The sequence below is a fragment of the Podarcis raffonei genome, chromosome 8 (genome assembly GCF_027172205.1).
Source record: "Podarcis raffonei isolate rPodRaf1 chromosome 8, rPodRaf1.pri, whole genome shotgun sequence".
NCBI lineage: Eukaryota > Metazoa > Chordata > Lepidosauria > Squamata > Lacertidae > Podarcis > Podarcis raffonei.
In genome coordinates this window covers 25,155,401-25,172,826 of record NC_070609.1, presented here as the reverse complement: position 1 = coordinate 25,172,826, position 17,426 = coordinate 25,155,401, and the positions used below count along the sequence as shown (strand labels likewise).

At 47.6% G+C, this 17,426-nt stretch overlaps 1 protein-coding gene across 1 annotated transcript; it reads right to left on the bottom strand.

Annotated features, from left to right (window-relative positions):
• Positions 1 to 11,295: 11,295 nt before the first annotated feature.
• On the bottom strand, positions 11,296 to 14,218 carry GPR3 (G protein-coupled receptor 3). Its single transcript, XM_053398626.1, has 2 exons — positions 13,910 to 14,218; positions 11,296 to 12,542 (listed from the first exon to the last, which is right to left on the bottom strand). Exon 2 carries the CDS (start codon positions 12,524 to 12,526, stop codon positions 11,537 to 11,539), a length of 990 nt encoding a protein of 329 aa, XP_053254601.1. The 5' UTR covers positions 12,527 to 12,542; positions 13,910 to 14,218; the 3' UTR covers positions 11,296 to 11,536.
• Positions 14,219 to 17,426: the final 3,208 nt, after the last annotated feature.

The window sequence follows — 17,426 nt, the reverse complement described above, 5'->3', positions numbered from 1 at the left end:
CCCAACAGTAGGTGGCGCTAGAGGCAATGACAGGCAGAGCTGCTGTTTGGTTGTAAGAAGATGGGCAGATAGGGGCAGGCTGAAGTTGGTGAGGCAGTGCCCCACTTGCCCTTATTGACCAGCCTCCACTGATTAGGGGCATGTAGAGAAGGGTCGGAGCCCCAAATAAAAAGACTCTTCCCCCATGCCACCCCAAATCTGCTATCTGGCACTGGGCAGAAGCTGCTCTGAGCATTTCTGAGCCCTGCCACTGAATGAACTAAAAGGTTTAAATTGATTTAACCAGCTGATTAAACCAACAAATGCTTTTAGCCCTATTAAAAATTGATCGGCTCCCTAATGAGGGAATGCTCAAGGTGATTTACACAATTATTTAAAAACAATGAAACATTGCAATAGCCATTTAATACCAAAGCAGCCGCACAGAGAGCAGCTTAAAGAGTCTTTCCAAAGTGGCAGTTTTCAAAGCCTGCCCAAACTGTATGCCCCCCCCCAGCCACACACTTAAAGAGAGGGGGGTGGCAGTTGTGAGGAGCAGAAGCAAGAGCTGCAGGGTCCTCTAGTCAGACTGGCAGCAGACTCTGTCTGTGCCACGGCAGGGGGGCTAACAAAGTGATCAACATGTGAGCCTCTCTGGGCCAAGGATGGGAAAAGCCTTTTTCCCCAAAGAACCTTCTGGGTAGCCTGAAGGCCACATGCCAGTGGTGGGTGAAGCCAGAATGCAAATTTTACCTTCCTAAAGTAGGCCAATAGTGACACACGCAAACACACCACTCTCTATCCTCCATCCAGACAAGCAAGAGGGGGCGTGGCCAGGGGGCAGACTGAGGTGCCTAGAGGGCTGCATTTGACCTCCAGGCCTGAGGTTCTCCCTCCCCCGGGGGACCCCTGACCATTAGGTCCAGTCGTGACCGACTCTGGGGTTGTGGCACTCATCTTGCTTTACTGGCCGAGGGAGCCTGCATACAGCTTCCGGGTTGTGTGGCCAGCATGACTAAGCCACTTCTGGCGAACCAGAGCAGCGCACAGAAATGCCGCTTACCTTCCCGCTTTACCTATTTATCTACTTGCACTTTTTGGCGTGCTTTCGAACTGCTAGATTGGCAGGAGCAGGGACCAAGCAACGGGAGCTCACCCCGTCGCGGGGATTCGAACCGCCAACCTTCTGATCAGCAAGCCCTAGGCTCTGTGGTTTAGACCACAGCGCCACCTGCGGTTCTCCTTCCCCTGGGGTAGGCCTCTGTTATTCTAATCTGCAATGAGCACAAAAAGCTTCTTTCATGAAGCTGGAAGTTTCAAAGGCACTTTCTGCTGGCTACTGCTCTGACTTCCTCGTGGCACCTGCTTACCTGGTCCAGGTACCCCGAAGGAGAGGCTAATTGCCTGCCAGCATTAACTTGATCCCAGGCTCAATTGATTAGAGCCTGGTGCTGATAATGCCAAGGTTTCAGGCTCGATCCCCGTTTGGGGCAGCTGCATATTCCTGCATTGCGGGGGGTTGGACTAGATGACCCTCAGGGTCCCTTCCAGCTCTAAAATGCTATGATTCTTCTCTGCTAGCTGTGATTTCTCAGGATGGAGCTCCTCACAGCTCCAACTGCCATGGGCAGTTGGAGTCGAGGAGAGTGTATGCATTTGTGTGTCTAGATGCTGCTTTCACAGGCGTCTGGCCTCCCAGGACCTGTTTAATTTTCTCCTTCCAAGGTGGCATTAGCAGCAACTGCGAGACAATGCTGCCGCCTTAACTCGGACAAGCGGGGACTGTCTATCCTCTCCAACGCTGACGTCATGCTCCTTCTTTCACCCCCCCTCCATTTTAATTCCCCCTCTGAGACGGAGGTGAGATGAGGTGCTGCCAGCGCCAATCAGCGTTAGCAGTGCAGGTCTGCCGCTGTCATCTCGATAGTGTGGGCTGGGTGCACTATTCAGTCATCCGCCGAGGACAAAGCAGTGGATGCTGCAAACCGTTAGGAGTGCAGGGTGGTTTTTCTGCACAGGCTTCTAGATGTCCTGTTTATTGATCATTGCTCCTGATTAGTTTGCAGGAAGATCAGGCATGGCAGGCTAATTAATGAGCGTTTATTCTGACTTGTTTGTGGAGTGGTTAGATGATGTTGTTTGTGTCAAAAGCAGGGGTTGTCCCCCACTCTCCCAGCACTTTCCTTATCACAATAATTCTAGTTGTGTGGGCAGGGAGTTTGTTGCTCAAGACCTCCCAACCAGCTCTCGTACCCCTCATGCATTTAAAGCACATGATTTCCCTCCCAAGAATCCTGGGAACTGAAGTTTGCCTCTTTCAGAGCTACAATTCCCAGCACCCTTAACCAACCACGGTTCTCAGGATTATTTGCTGGAAACACATCTTTGCATGCATGGTATGTACGTAATCTATAAACGCTGTTATGAGAATTGTAAGTTCTAAGATATAAAATAAATGTTCATAAATGTACCAAACACATACATAAATATATAAACTACATGTCTGAAACAGTACAGGAAAACATTCCTGAAACCATTTTGACTCTCCCAAATTGACCTCAGATGTTTCTCTGCAAGGAGGAAGGAAATGGGAAAACCTTCCCATTGTCTCTTTGCTCACAAATCCTGTCTTAAGGGTGTATCTGTGTATGAATAGGGTGCGTCTGTGACCTGGATTCAGGAACTAAGTATTTACCATCACAAAAGAATGGCCAGGATGCTCAGGTAAAAGCAATCAGTGACTATTATCAGGTATCCTGGCAGACAGGTTTTTTGCTGTGGACCACCCCTTCAGTGATGTATGAATGATGTATTGGGGGGTGACTACAGAGTGGCAATTCCAAAAGTCTATACAGTGGTACCTCGGGTTAAGTACTTAATTCATTCCGGAAGTCCTTTTTTTATTATTCAAAATTATAACAAGACATATTATCCAAAAACATATCATCCTTGTTTCCCCCCCCCCCATTTTTCCTCCCTCCCTCCTCCCACACAAAACTCCCACCCCCACCCCGACTTCCCTCAGTTCCAGTCTTTGGTTTCTCCAATAATGCTGTTTTCTGCACGTTACAAAGTTGTATAGATCCTCAAACTATTTAGCTGATTATTATCAATAAAAGGTTTGTGAATGTTTATTCAAAACCTGCCAAGGAGTCCAATTCGCTTTGTTGCGTCTTCAGATACTTTGTAAAGGGTTCCCATTCATCCTTAAAGTCACAGTTATCCTTGTCCCGTAGCTTATATGTCAGTTTTTCCAGTTCTGCATAGTCCGTCAATTTTTCTTGCCATGATTCTTGAGTTGGGGTTTCTTCAGTCTTCCATCCTTGTGCTACCAGAACTCTCACGGCCATTGTTGCATACATAAAGATGTTTTTCAACTTTTTTGGCAGGTCTTTCCCTACAATCCCCAACAAAAATGCCTTGGGGTTTTTAACAAATGTTAAATGGAACATTTTCTTCAATTCGTTGTAAATCATTTCCCAGAATTTTTTAATTACCTTACAATCCCACCATATATGATAAAATGTCCCCTCCTCTTCCTTACACTTCCAACATATATTTGAACTAGTTTTGTACATTTTCCCTAACTGCACTGGTGTTGTGTACCATATGTACATCATCTTCATGTAATTCTCCTTCAATAGGGAACAATCTGTAAATATTAAGTCAGTCCATTCTTAACCTGAAACTGTTCTTAACCTGAAGCACCACTTTAGCTAATGGGGCCTCCCACTGCTGCCGCGCTGCTGGAGCATAATTTCTGTTCTCAACCTGAAGCAAAGTTCTTAACCCGGGGTACTATTTCTGGGTTAGCAGAGTCTGTAACCTGAAGCATCTGTAACCTGAAATGTATGTAATCCGAGGTACCACTGTATAAGAGCTTGCACACCAGTGTTCTGAGTTCCTCCTCCCTCCTGCATGGGGGCAGGGTGAGCACCCTGTTGCAACAGTTTATAAAGATCAGGCTTACTAGCTGCTTTGCTCCTCAATATTCTCTGGTTGGCCTCTGTTATTTTCTCCTACCGGTAGAGAACCTACATAAGGACTCTATACGGGCTCTTGGGTACCCCATAAGGGAAAGGAGCAGTTTTTCTTATAACAATGCACAACCCGAATTTGTGGGTGTGTAATTGAATCCCACCTGGATATAGCGGCGGTACCTGGAAATATTCTGTGTTGGACTGCCATTTCAGTGACCCAACTTTTCTCTGTGTTGCTTCATGCCTCCCCAATCCCTTGCTATGTTGTGATTCTGCAGGCTTTTTTTGTGTGGAAAGCCTACAAGCCAAGCTTTTAGAAATGGCTGACATTTTTACTGTTGACTCCACAGCTGGGTCAGAAGCAGAAACGGCCTTTTAAGCCAGGAGTGGCTTTGTTCCTAGCCTCCCGTCCCCCATCCTCACTCCCCAACCTGTTTGCAAATAACTACAGGCTGCCACAGGAGGAAATGTGAACGCAAAGCTTCTGCTGCCTGGCAGTATGTGAGGCTCAAACGCTTAACAAAGGCCAGCTCCTACGTGCCGAAGGCTCAGAGCAGAGAGCTTTGTCAGATGCTAGGTCCACACAGATGGGCCAGAGCAATCTAGTGGCACAGCAATTAGGCAAGGCTGCATTTTCTCTCCTTCACTGCTTCCAGCACAAGCTCTCCCCTTCCGCCTTTCTTTTTTGGCAAATCAGGATTTTTTGGCTACCGAAGAGAAAGGCCTGATGTTACTCAAGCAGTTGCCAGATTCAGTTTAATCAGAGGACTATGTATACAAGGAATATCTGACTGGGCCTAACATTTGCAACTGTGTTTACTACTTGACCGTGGTCATAACAGTTTAGGGTGGCTTCTGTTGCTTCCCCTTTCCACTGGTGCATATGGGAAAGTCGACCAATCATCTATCAAACACTCCAGATATGGGCAAATGAAATATGCCCGTCAATCTCTCTCCACTTCCTGAACTGCCTTGCTGATGTAAGCAGGCAGAAGTACTGCCAGAAAGCTGACATGGAGGAGAAGGTACTGCAGACTCAGTGCTGGAAGGCACCTCAAAGGTCATCTGTTATGACCTCCTGCCCAATGCAGGAAATCCACTACTGTGGGGTTGCCATATGTCCTCTTTTTCCAGGGCATGCCTTCTTTTCCATGAGTAGAGTTGCCATAGCGATCCATAGTTAAAAGTTGTTGTTGTTGTTGTTGTTTAGTCGTTTAGTCGTGTCCGACTCTTCATGACCCCATGGACCAGAACACGCCAGGCACCCCTGTGTTCCTCTGCCTCCTGCAGTTTGGTCAAACTCATGCTGGTAGCTTCATAGTTAAAAGTAGAAGTTGGCAAATCCAAAACCAGCATGATCAAGTATTCCAAAAGGACTGGAGTAAACTTATACGATATTTGAAAGATTATTGTAAGCAATTAACATCACTAGCAGGGTTGTCTGAAGACTTGTAATGAGAAATTCTCTACCTTTCTATTTAAATTTTGAGTTATTTTGTAATGTGTGTAATTAGAATTGGAAAATGTACAAAAATGCAATAATAAAAAGGTTAATTTTGAAAGCCATGAGGCAGGAGGGGAGGAAGTTTCCAGGCTCTAAAAAGCCAGGGACATAAAGTGGAGTGTTATGATGTGAACGTATATTATCTATCTATCTATCTATCTGTATGCGCAAATGTGTCCTCTTTTTTGCTCTTCAAAATATGGCAACCCTACACTAGTGCAGGTATAGTTTGGAGAGCAATATAAAATATAAGATAGGGGTCACCTGGATTACTAGCAGTACATGTGAAAAGGACAAGTGATTTAGGAGAGGGTTGCACATGCCTAAGTCAGATGTGGTTGTTTACAAGGTGACTTGAGGTGGATCAGTGACTCCCCAAAGTCCCAAGTCACTCTGCAGACTTGGATTTGTAAAGCTACTTCTGCATATATATATATTTTAAAAGTAAAACCTAGCTGACTAGAGAAGAGCCCTTCAAAGAGAGGGCACCCTGAAAAAGAGGACTGTCCTCTGTAAAGTAGGACACATGGCCACCCTACAGATGGCTTGCATTGCATGGGTTGGGAAGACTGCCAGCCTCCTTCTCCAGTACCCTTGATAGCACCAGAAACCCTCCACCCAAGGTAGCTGCCTAATTTCCCACCATTCTCAGGGTGAGATAACTCCCCTGGGTGACAGCTGAGTAGCATCAGCAATGCAGATACACCCCCCCCCCCGGTTCATTAATGTTCATATGGTACCAACATTAAGGGAGGGGCACTATCATGGTGGTGCACAATAAAATTACACTCATAGAGCAAGTGCAAAAGTAATACTCATGAAACAAACACAAAATATATCACAAACCAGATTAACCAATCATACTTCAAAGAGAAAATCAGGGTGGGAGCTGGGAAGTGTTGAGAGATTTAGGGAGGAGGGATTCTTGCTGAGAAAGAGGCAGGATTGTTGCTCTTGACCTGTGTGAAAGCATTGGTGTGCATGGAGCTCTTAGGACAAGGCACTTTGCAAAGCATCAGACTGTGAGCAAAGTCTGAACCAGATCAGGCCCAAGGCACCCTGTTCCTCCCATTCTCATCCTAGTCCAGTGTCCCATTCTCACCCTGGCCAACCACATGCCTATGAGAAGCCCAAGAATGTGACATCAGGGCAATAGCATCCTCCTCACCTGTGATTCCCAGCAGCTGGTCTTCAAAGGTCTGGTTCTGGAGGTAATATAGCCATCATGATTAGTAGCCACGATGGGCCCAAGTCCCTTGATTTCAAAAGGCTTAGGGACACACCACAATTTCCTGGGGGTGGGGGGTGGGGAATCATGCTGTTAGGCTCCTTCTGTTTTAATTAAAAAGAAAAGTAAGTTGGCTACATGAAGAAAGCCTCCTCTACAGGAAATTAATGTGATTGCCATATTTTCTGTAGGAAAGTACTGTTTCTTCTGCAGAGGTGTTTGGTTTCTAATCTCTCTCTGAACAGTTTGCTCCGATCTGAAGGTCTGGAGCCCATTCTGCGTGGAGCAGCTGCCTTAAAAGAACAGGAAGGACCGAACTTTCACAGCATGGTTACAGGATGAGGTCAGCGCTTCGTCCCTCTCCTTGCAGGAAGGGCGATGTTTTCAGTAATCCCTCCTCCTCCTTTGGATGATGCCCTGCGTTCCTAGTTGGTTTCTTTTTCGTAGGGTTGCCATATTCCCAAAAGTGAGAATCTGTTGATTCCCAAATATTTATCCCAAATATATTTAAGTTTTGGGGCTTGTTTTCAATTCTTAAAGCATTTTTTCCCCTTTAAAAATTGCCCTACTTGCCATACCTCCGGGTTTCCCTGGACATTTTGCCGATTCAGCGAAAATCCTCCCAGATGCCTTTTTAATAGTCTGATTCCCGGATGTGAATATGTGATATGGCAGTCCTATTTTAAGGGTGTTTTAGATATCCATGATGAGATACAAAATCAAATGCTGTTGTTAATTTTAATAATTTTCAATATTTTAAATATGCTGCTGACTCTGCATTATTAGATTGCATGCCAAGATTAGTGTCACGAACTGGCAGGACTATGGGGAAAAGGAAGAGGAGGAGGATCCCAGCCAGGGGTTTAGCCAGGACTGGGACACACCGGGGCAAGCTGGGGGTGGGGAAGGCAATGTTAGTATAGGAAGTACTCACAGGGTGCCAGAGGAGGACGAGAGGATGGGGGTTGGTGCACAGAAATCAAAGCAGCAGGACCCATCACCAGAGCCAGAGGGACCCCTGTCTCTCCAAACACAGCAGGCTCTGAGGCATAGGGAGCAACAGGCAGCGTGCTCCAGAAGGCTGAGACAGGCAAGGGCCCACAGCCCAGCTCCTTAACTGCCCAGGTGGGGCTCATTAGCTCTGGGAAGAAAGGTGTGATTCCTCAGATGGAGCAGGCTCAGAACAGGTGAGGGTCATCTGCCTCGTCAAGCCCAGATGCTGCAATCAGCATGCAAAGGGAAGCAGAGCTGATATGCTGTGTCTGCTCAACTGCCCATGTTGATGGACCTTGGATATTCCTGGACCTCCATGGGACTGTACTTTGGGCTTGATGCTGCACTGCATCCTAACTTCAGACTTGCATTGACACTGGACCTCGTTTCCTGACCTTCGGCCTTTCAACTTTGGATCTTGGATTGTGGACGCTGATTTTGAACTTGGCCTTAGCACACTGTCTGGCTGCCAGGTAGGCCTGGGGGCTCAGGACAATTAGTAACTGAGTATAATCAGGTGGTTTCCTGGGACCGCATCTATTCTGTGATTAGGTGTCAGGCTAGACAGAATCCTAGGCTCCGTTGCAGTGGAATGGGGGTGAGGGGAAGAGTCAATGTATTTCATCTTTCTCCATTGAATCAGATAGCAGTATTTAACTTACGCCCCCTCCTTGCCAGAGCAATGTTATACTGACACAGGAGCCGGTCTGAAATGTCACTCTAGAAGTAACTCTTTGTGTCCAAAGACAACAGAGTCTTACAGCATTGTGGACTAGAGCCCGTCTTCATCAGATGTAAGATAATATCTGTCTGCAAATTTCTTCTCTTGAGAACGTTTAACCTGCTCTTCAGCCGAAAAGGCTCCCAGACCAACTTACCGACATTTGATTAAAACAAGGCAGGATTTTAATCTAAAAGATGCAACACAAAAGGGGATGGGGAGGGAAGGGGGGGAACGGGACACAAATTCTTTAAGTTAAATAGTAGCTCTTATAATGGTCAGCTGCTATGGAAACAGTTCAGGGGCAGGAAGAGCCCAGTGGAGCTGTTATTTTGATGGAGCTGCTTCTCATCGCATGAGGCTGATGAATTTCCAAATCATCATACAGCTAAATCTGGTGCCATTGATGTCAATGACCTCTAAAGGGTTAAGTCTGTACCAAAGGTCCACATGTGTTAGCTTGGCTTACTAGCCAACCATTATTTGTGATCACCACCAATTTGCTTCCCCATATCTTCCGGCATGCACAGGTGACTTGGGAGAGAGGCAGGGCGTTCTCTCATCTAGATGGGGTTGGGCGAAAGTAAGAAGCAGAAGGATTCTCTCCTACTGCTCAGAATGGGACTCCTGCAATTTCTTACCTTCTCAAAAAATGCAGTGGGAATAAGACATCTAAGGTGGTGGTAGGTCAAGTGTTCAGCTCACCAGTGGGTTGGGGGCACTTGGCTCTGATGTGCTGATTTGTGGATTGCTGGTCTATCAGAGTATGATCCAGTAGATCTGTTCTGGCTTTAAGGTGCAGTGGAAGACTCTTCCCTGTTTTTGCTGCAATACACTAACATGGCTAGAAGTTCCCAGGAAATGGTGGGCAATTTGGCTTTGCTCTGCTGGTTTTCCCACTCGGGACCAATGAAGAACAATCGGTCAAAGAGTGCCCCAACCCTATGCTCCCCTTTGCAGAGTGCTGCAGCTAGGTCTGGCCAGAGCCACAAACTCTAGGGCCCCCCAACCTGCAAGTGACAGCACGGAGAGCAGCAAATGATCTGCAAACAGGCCCTGGATCAGCACTTGAGCCAGCTTGGGCCTGTGCTGGGGCTGATCTTGTGGATCTTGGGCCTGTGCTTTTGAATCTTGTGGGGATCTTTGCAAGCCAGAGGGACTGTTGTGGGCACCACACCACAACAAAGCACACCCCACTACCTGTTCTGTTAGCTCTAGCGGGATGTTAGTTTGAAGCCTTCAGTGGGAAGAAGGGTGTGGAGGGACCCTGGGGGCCTCTGGGGGGAGCATGTGTGCCTGTGGGCACCACGCTGGCAAGCCCAGATACTACTTAGGGAAGCGAAGGGCCATGTTAGTTGTGTGCTTCACAGCTTGAAGTAACACACACAGCTGTTTTTTAAAAGGGACCTTGTTCGTGGCCCATAAGACCATGAAATGAAGATCTGAAATTAACAGCATGCCCCACTGTCTTTGCATGTAATACCTACATTCGCAGTGACAAGAATAGCTCTGTGCAGGAGGGTCGTGGCAATACTTTGCTGGCATTTGCTTTATGGAAAAGATAGCTGTGACTCAACTGCCAGAGTTTCATACCCAAAATGAGTTTTTGCTGTCAAGGTGTTTTCAACCTGAAATGACTAAGTAGGCAGCTGTTTGTGGGTGCCAGGCAGGGGGAAGCAACAGGTTTAGGGGTGAGAACGCGCAGCATTTGGCACAGGAGCCTTTCAGTCTCTGCAGCTGGCCCTGGAGCAACCTCTGCCATCTGCAAAACAACAACCACAACCCCCCCACCCCAAAGCAGCAGGCAGTCACATGTATCACAAAATTATCTTTATTTCTCTGATGGCTGTAAACAAAAGTGTACAGTACTTCTCAACTCATACAGAGCCTTTTCTATAAGCTGCTCTGCAACACAGTAGTAAAAACATCAGATTTCCAAAAGTGCCTTGTTACATTAATTTCCTTGCCAGGATTTGTGCAAATTCAGAAGAGCAGGGGAGGAAATACAGTATATAGATCAGCTTGCCCCAGCTCCTTCCTGGATGTTACTCGACATAAACCCCCTAGATGGCCAATGCTTGGGACAATGGGAGCTTTTGCCTAACAACATCTGGAGGGCACCAGGTTGAGAAAGGTTGATTTATAGACTATGGGATCCATGGGTTTCAATGTTGGGTGTTCTGTTTCCCCGTAGTCAGAAATGCCCCCCCCCTTCTCCTGTGCATGACAGTTTCTAGTGCAATGACTGTGATCCTTAAATCACTTATTTTAGAGTATTACCTCTGAGGTTCATGACAGCATGATCCTAGGCATGCCTACTTAGATGTAAGTCCCACTGAGTTCTGTGGGACTTGCTCCCTGGTAAATGTGTCTAGGATTGTAGCCTTAGCAACATATTAATCTCTTTCAACTCACACTGTTTGAAGCTAATAGTTATACATTCCATTTGTTAATACTGGCTTTGCTAGACATGCAAAATAATCCTCCTCTCTCCCTGTTCCCCCACCTTCGTATTTTTATGTGCATTAAAACAGAACGAACACCAGAGGGCAGCAAAATACAGAAAAGGGGAAAATCTATTTTGTTTCTAAAAGCTGGAAAATACAAATAAATAATGTGTACATTTATTTTAGAAGCTGGCGAATTTCGGGTCTCTCTCTTCTTCCATCAGTTGGGTGGGGTGGGAGAAATAAAAGATGGAGAAGGGGATACAATGGAATTTGTTTAAATGTAGAAAAATATTTTCTGAAGATCTGAGGTAATTAAGGCTGTAGGAACTCAAAAAGCAAGGTCAAAAGGTCTTGAGGTTTCTTAACATTTAAGAAAATAATGCATTACAAAGATCTCAAACAAACAACTGACATCAGATTTTGGACATGTAACTAACACACAGGCACACACACCAATCTGTCCGAAACACATTTGTGTTTTGTTTTTTAATGTATGGATTAAAAAAATAAATGATATATATTTCTCTCTTCTTTCCCTAAGTGAAAAATAAATAAAAAGATAAAACGGCAAGTTCACTCACATAAGGGAAAGGACATTAGGAAGGGGAGAAATGAAGGAGGGGGAAAGGATTTTTGCGAATTAGTCTTTGAGCAGCGCAGGATCCTTGGGAGTGGGATGACTCAGACGTCACTGGGAGATCTGGACCGGAAAGGCATGGTGGAAGAAATGCAGCCGCAGCAGATAGTCCATAACACTTTTTGGATTTCTTGGTTCCTGAAGGCATAGATCACAGGGTTGATCATGGAATTGTAGGTAGCTGGGAGTATTGTCATATAGGTGTAGAGAGCTGGGTACGTGTAATCTCCGAGGAGGCAGTAAATGGCAAAGGGGAGCCAACAGGAAGCAAAAGTCCCCAGGATGACAGCCAAGGTGGAGATGCCTTTCCTGGTGGTGACGTAGTGCGAAGTGGCCAAGAAGTGTCTCTGGAGGGCAATCTGCTGTGCGTGCCTGCAGACGATCTTGCAGATCTGCACGTAGAGCTGCAACATCATGGCGAAGACCATGAAGAAGGAGATGGAAAGGATGATGAGGTTGTTCTTGGTCAGGGGTTTGACGATGCTGCAGGTGGAGTCGTCCTTCAGGCAGTTCCAGCCCATGACGGGCAGCAGTCCGAAGCAGATGGAGACCCCCCAGGTGATGATGAGCATGATGTATGTCCGGGTCACTGTCCTTTCCGAATAGTACGTCAGCGCATTGTAGAGGGACAGGTACCGGTCTATGGTGATGGCCAGGAGGCTGCCCACGCTGGCGGTGAAGGAGCACACCAAGAGGCCCACCGTGATTAGGTTCACCACCTGGGACTGGATGCAGTAAACAAAGGCAAAGTGGAAGATGAGGCCCAAGCCGGCTAGCAGGTCTGCGGTGGCTAAGCTCCCGATCAGGAGGAACATCGGAGTCCGGAAGGCAGGGGTGTAGAAAATGATGGCCACCACAATGGCATTCTCGCAGGAGATGATGGTCCCGGAAACGCATAGCACCACGTCCCAAGGATTCAAGGGAAGAGGAGGAGGAGCTTCGGAGAGATACAGGGAATTGCTGCTGCCATTGCTGGGCAGGAACCAGCCGGGCTGCTGGTCTTCAGTGGCATTGAGGCGCACCTCCTCTTTCATGCTGTCCTCTGATGACCTGCAGTGGCACAAAAACACCCACTTAGCATCCTCTGAGACATGATGGAAATCGGCAGGCGTTTGTAAGTGTCTGGGGACCGTGTGTGTGTGTGTGTGTGTGTGTGCGCGCGCGCATGTGTGTGTGTGTTAATGGAGGTGGGTGGGGGTTTTAGAACCAACTCCAGCCTTTATGGTGCTAGGAATCAAGGCAGAGGCAAACAGGCTACCTTTCAGTGCTGAAGTTTGCTGCTGGTGGTAGGAGTGCCCATCAAAATGCCACCCCTGTTGCACGTGATGGCTGCATGCTTCTTATCTATGGTCTCTGGTTGGGATATTTCTGGCAAGGGCCTGTCATTGTTTGCCATCGTTCTTCTCCCCACCCCTCCTTTCTTTTTTCTCAAATAAAGCCATCAAGATAAAGGATAGTAAACAAAATGCCACTATTGTTTCTGGTCAACGTATGCTTCCCCGGATTACATCATCACTGCGTACCTGGCAATAATCTTCCTTCCTTCACCCCCTCCCTTGCCCAAAACACACACAGACTGAGCTCTCTCAAATCACCGACTTTCCCCAAAGTTTACGCAAGACTCTATAATGGAAAACTGTAAGAAGGCAGTGATGCCTTACAGCACAACTCTTAGGCTGATTACAGTCTTTTGGCACCGAAAGCATCACTGGTGGATTTGTAAGGTCTGGCAGCAGCCTGCTCATCTCAGCCTTTGCCACAGAGCTGACATTGTTATTACATATGCCAAAGACCGGGCACTGGGGTTTTGCTCCCTTTTCTTCTTTGTTTGTCTGTTGTACTAACCCCCAACGCTTGAGTCTATTTGGTCATCATGCCATGTCGTGCCTAGTAAAATTCAGGCAGTTATCTATTAGAAATTATTTTCCCCAAATTCATACTGCAGAGCTACATTCTGGTTTGCTTCCTGGAGACAGGGCTACAGTGGGGAATGCTATATGTGGGTGAGAAAGTGAGACAGAGGTTTGGATGCTTCTAAACCCCTTCCTCTCTTTTGCCCGGGGACTAAGAATGCATGCAAGCCATACCCCTTACAGAACTACAATTCCCAGCACCCTTAACAAACTACAGTTCCCAGGAGTATTTTGGGGTGTCCTTTAAATGTATGCCATGTCTGCAACCCTGTCCAGGTCTACTCAGAAGTCTGTCTCATTTAGTTCACTGAGGCTTCCTCCCAGGTAAAAGCATACAGGATTGCAGCTCTAAGGCTTAATTTTTAAGTGGATTTTTTTGGGGGGAGGGGGTCTCACCTTTTGCATTGGGAAAGGGGCTTTGATGCAGAGAAGCTGGTCTGTCCTGAGCATGTCAAATACTGCGGAAAAGAGGAGGGCGGCGATGGTGGCGGCGGCGGCACTTACCTCGGGTGATGTTCCAGAACAGGAGGCTGCACATTCAATCGGGATGGAGGGGAGGGGGGTCCGCTGCCTTGCGCGTCCGATTGGGTGGCTGCAGGACAAGGAATCCGCCTCTCTCAATGCAGATGCCCGCGGTCCTCCTATACCAGGAGGGCTGCGGACTGCAGGCTCCGTTGCAGCTGCAATCCGAAGAGCAGCGTGGCTGGCTGGCAGGCAGACTGGCAAGGAGAAGCGCGGAGTTATACTTGAACAAGCCCCCTTTTTGCGGGTGACTCACACTTCAGGCTTTGGGGCTGGGGCGGCTCCTCACTTCGCATGTCTTTCTCCCGGGTGACGTCAATGGGCGGCGGGAGCCAATCACCTGGCTGCAGAGGATAGGGGCGCGCGCGCGCCTTGTGGCATAGTAAAGCTGGAGAATTCCATTCATAAAAAAGGGAATGTATGCAAAATAACAATAATAATAATAGACAGCACCGCTGGGGCTCTTGATGCGTAACCAGCAGGTGCCTTCCCTCTCCCCCTCCTCCTCCTCCTTCCGCCCACCCTGTCCTTCCAAAGTCCTCTACGGAAAAGGAATTGTGAAGGGAGGAGGAGGATGGGAAGAAGAGGCTCCCCGGCCTCAGGATTCCCCGACCAGGAGCAGCACTGTGGTCCAAGCAGGGCCGGATTTCAGTCTTTCAAATATCAGCAGTACCCTCTGCTGGCTCAAAATTCGGCACCTCCCACCCTCTCGCCATGCCTTCTGTTCAATTCACTACGTCATAGTTATGGCACCCGCTAGGCTGGGTGCCCAGTGCTGTGGAACCAGTCATGCTGCCCTAAATCCGCCTCTGGTCCAAGGACATAATGGAGGGGAGAGCTGGTGGTGTGGCTGGTTTATAATGTGCCAGGTTGGGTCTCTATGAGGACGAGGCATGAATGGGACAAAACATTTCGAGCCTCAGGTCCAACTCGCCCATGAGGCAAGGTGAGGCAAGCGCCTCAGGCAGCAGAATCCACCAGGGCAGCCGGTCCAGTCTCCAAGAAATGCATTGCCTGCAGTGACAGCAACAGCTGTGGCATACTACTTGGAGGCCAGATCTGCTGTCCTCTTGGCGAATAGGAGGTGCTGCCTCTCTTCTCCCACCCTTGTTTGGGATGTAGATCAGTATATGTCCCTAAACCTCATGCCCAAGCAAATGTGGAAGTCAGATCATGGAGATTCCCTCTCCTTTTATCTCCCACCAAGGGCATAATGATTCATCTGCCACACTGAGCGTTGTCCCTCAAGTTGAGAGCATGAACATCTCGCCATGGGATGGTTTTACTGATCAAAGCTTTACCTCAATTTACTTTGTACTTAGATGCCGGATTTCTGCCTGTGCTCCTTGTCTGAAGTCTTTGGGTATAGTTCTGCATGAGCCTGTGTGACAGGGGTAGGGAAATTGTGGCTCTCCAGATGCAGTTGGAGCCACAACTTAAATCAGCCCCAGCCAGTAAGGCCTCTTGGGTTGAGTTGTAGTCCAACCACCTCTGGAGGGCCACCTCTGCTCTGTTGTGGGACATCGTGCTAATACCTGAGTTGATTTTAAAAGGTTTTCTGACCAAATCTGGCCTTCTGAATGAGCCTTAAGCAAGAATATAAGAGGAGCCTGCTAAATTAGGCCAATGGCCCATCTAATCCTGCACTGGAGGAGGGCTGCAGCTCAGTGGCAGAGCATCTGTCTTGCATGCTGAAGGTCCCAGGTTCCATCTTCAGCATCTCCAGGTAGGGCTGGGAGAGGCTCCCTGCGTAAAACCCTGGGGAACCAATGCTTGTCAGTGTAGACAGTACTGAGCTGGAGGAGCTTCATAGATGTTCTTCTCCCCGTTTTCACAGCTGCCAACCAGCTACCTGTGGGAAACCCTTCATATCTGTGGTCATGTAAGGATCTTATTCATCAGTCTTCATAGACTCTAAATTGGACGGGGCAAACTCATTTTATTCCAGCACTGTTCATCCATTTGGAGGTCCATTTTTAAATAGCAGCAGCAAGGGCTTTGACTAATTTAGAATCAAGGCACTCTGGCTGATAACAGTGTTTTGCAGAGCTGCAATCACTGCCTGATTGTCAATCCCGGTCTCCAGGTAATTTGCTACAGAGTTGTATTCCCCTTCATTAGCTGCATTACATCATTGTGCGGCTAAAGGGAAACGTGCTTGGATCTACATTTTCAGCCTCTCTCAGGCTACTAAGGACAGTGAAATGGGATGGTGAAAAGCCTGTTGGAAATCCAAAACTGGTCTGGGAAAACCTTCCTTAATCTGGTGTCCTCCGAATGCTTTGAACTACAACTCCCATAATTCCTGACCATCAGCGATGCAAGCTGGGACTGATGGGAGTGGGAGTCAAAAACAGTTCAGGATGCTGCGATGTGATTACTGACAGGGGTGAAACCTTGCCAGCATATTACACCTCTGCTCAGTGATCTGAACTGGCTGCTGCTGGGTGAAATTCAAGGTTTCTCTATTAGTATATAGAGCCCTTAACAGTTTGGGACCTGTTCCCATGAAGAATTGCTTTACCCCATATATGCCCACTTTGATTGGCAGAAGTGGCTCTTTCACACTTGCAAGTGTGGCAGCACATACACCGTGTAACTCCCAGCCTATTGATAGAAGGCAGGCATCTTTGCTGTACAGTTTTCGGCACCTCCTAAAAACATTTTTGTTTACACGTGCTTGCCCAGGTAAACTTAAATAACAAGTCTTGCTCAGGTGTGTAAATCTGACATGTATGTTAACACTCCCCCCCCCCACCATGCATAAACCTTATAGGAAGCTCAGAGGGGCTTACAGAGGCCTTCCTTGTGATCATGTCTCAAGGATCAGATCTGTCTGCTTCCTACTCTGCTGGCCAGTTGCCCATCTCCCCTTCTTGGGCAAGGTTCTTGAGCGGATGGTCACAGAACCAGATCCAGGTGCTCTTGGAGGAAACTGATTTCCTAGATCCATTTCAATCAGGGTTTAGGCCCAGTTCTGGCACATAAACTGCTTTGGTCACCATGTATGATGACTCATTTTGGGAGAGAGAGACAGGGGAAATGTGTCCCTGTTAATTCTCCTCAACCTCTCAGTGACTTTCTGTACCATGGTATCCTTCTGGAGTTGGGGATGGGTGGACCCACTTTGTGGTGGTTCTGGTCCTACATGGATGGTCATCTCCAGGGGGTGATGCTTGGGGAGTGCCTTTCATCCCCATGGAGTCCTCAGGGTTCAATTTTATCCCCTATAATCTATAACATCTATATGAAACTGCTGAGTGGGGTTATCCGGAGTTTTGGAGTGCGCTGTCAGCAATATGTTGATGACACACAGTTCCACTTCTCTTTTACATCTACAGGTGAGGCAGTGAAAGTGCTGTACCATTGCCTTGCCTTGGTCATGGACTGGATGAGAGACAACAATCTGAAGCTCAATCTGTCTTCCATCAGCTTTGGATGGTGACCCAGCTGTCCTTATTTGGACAGAGATAGCCTAACTTCTGTTTTCTATGCTCTG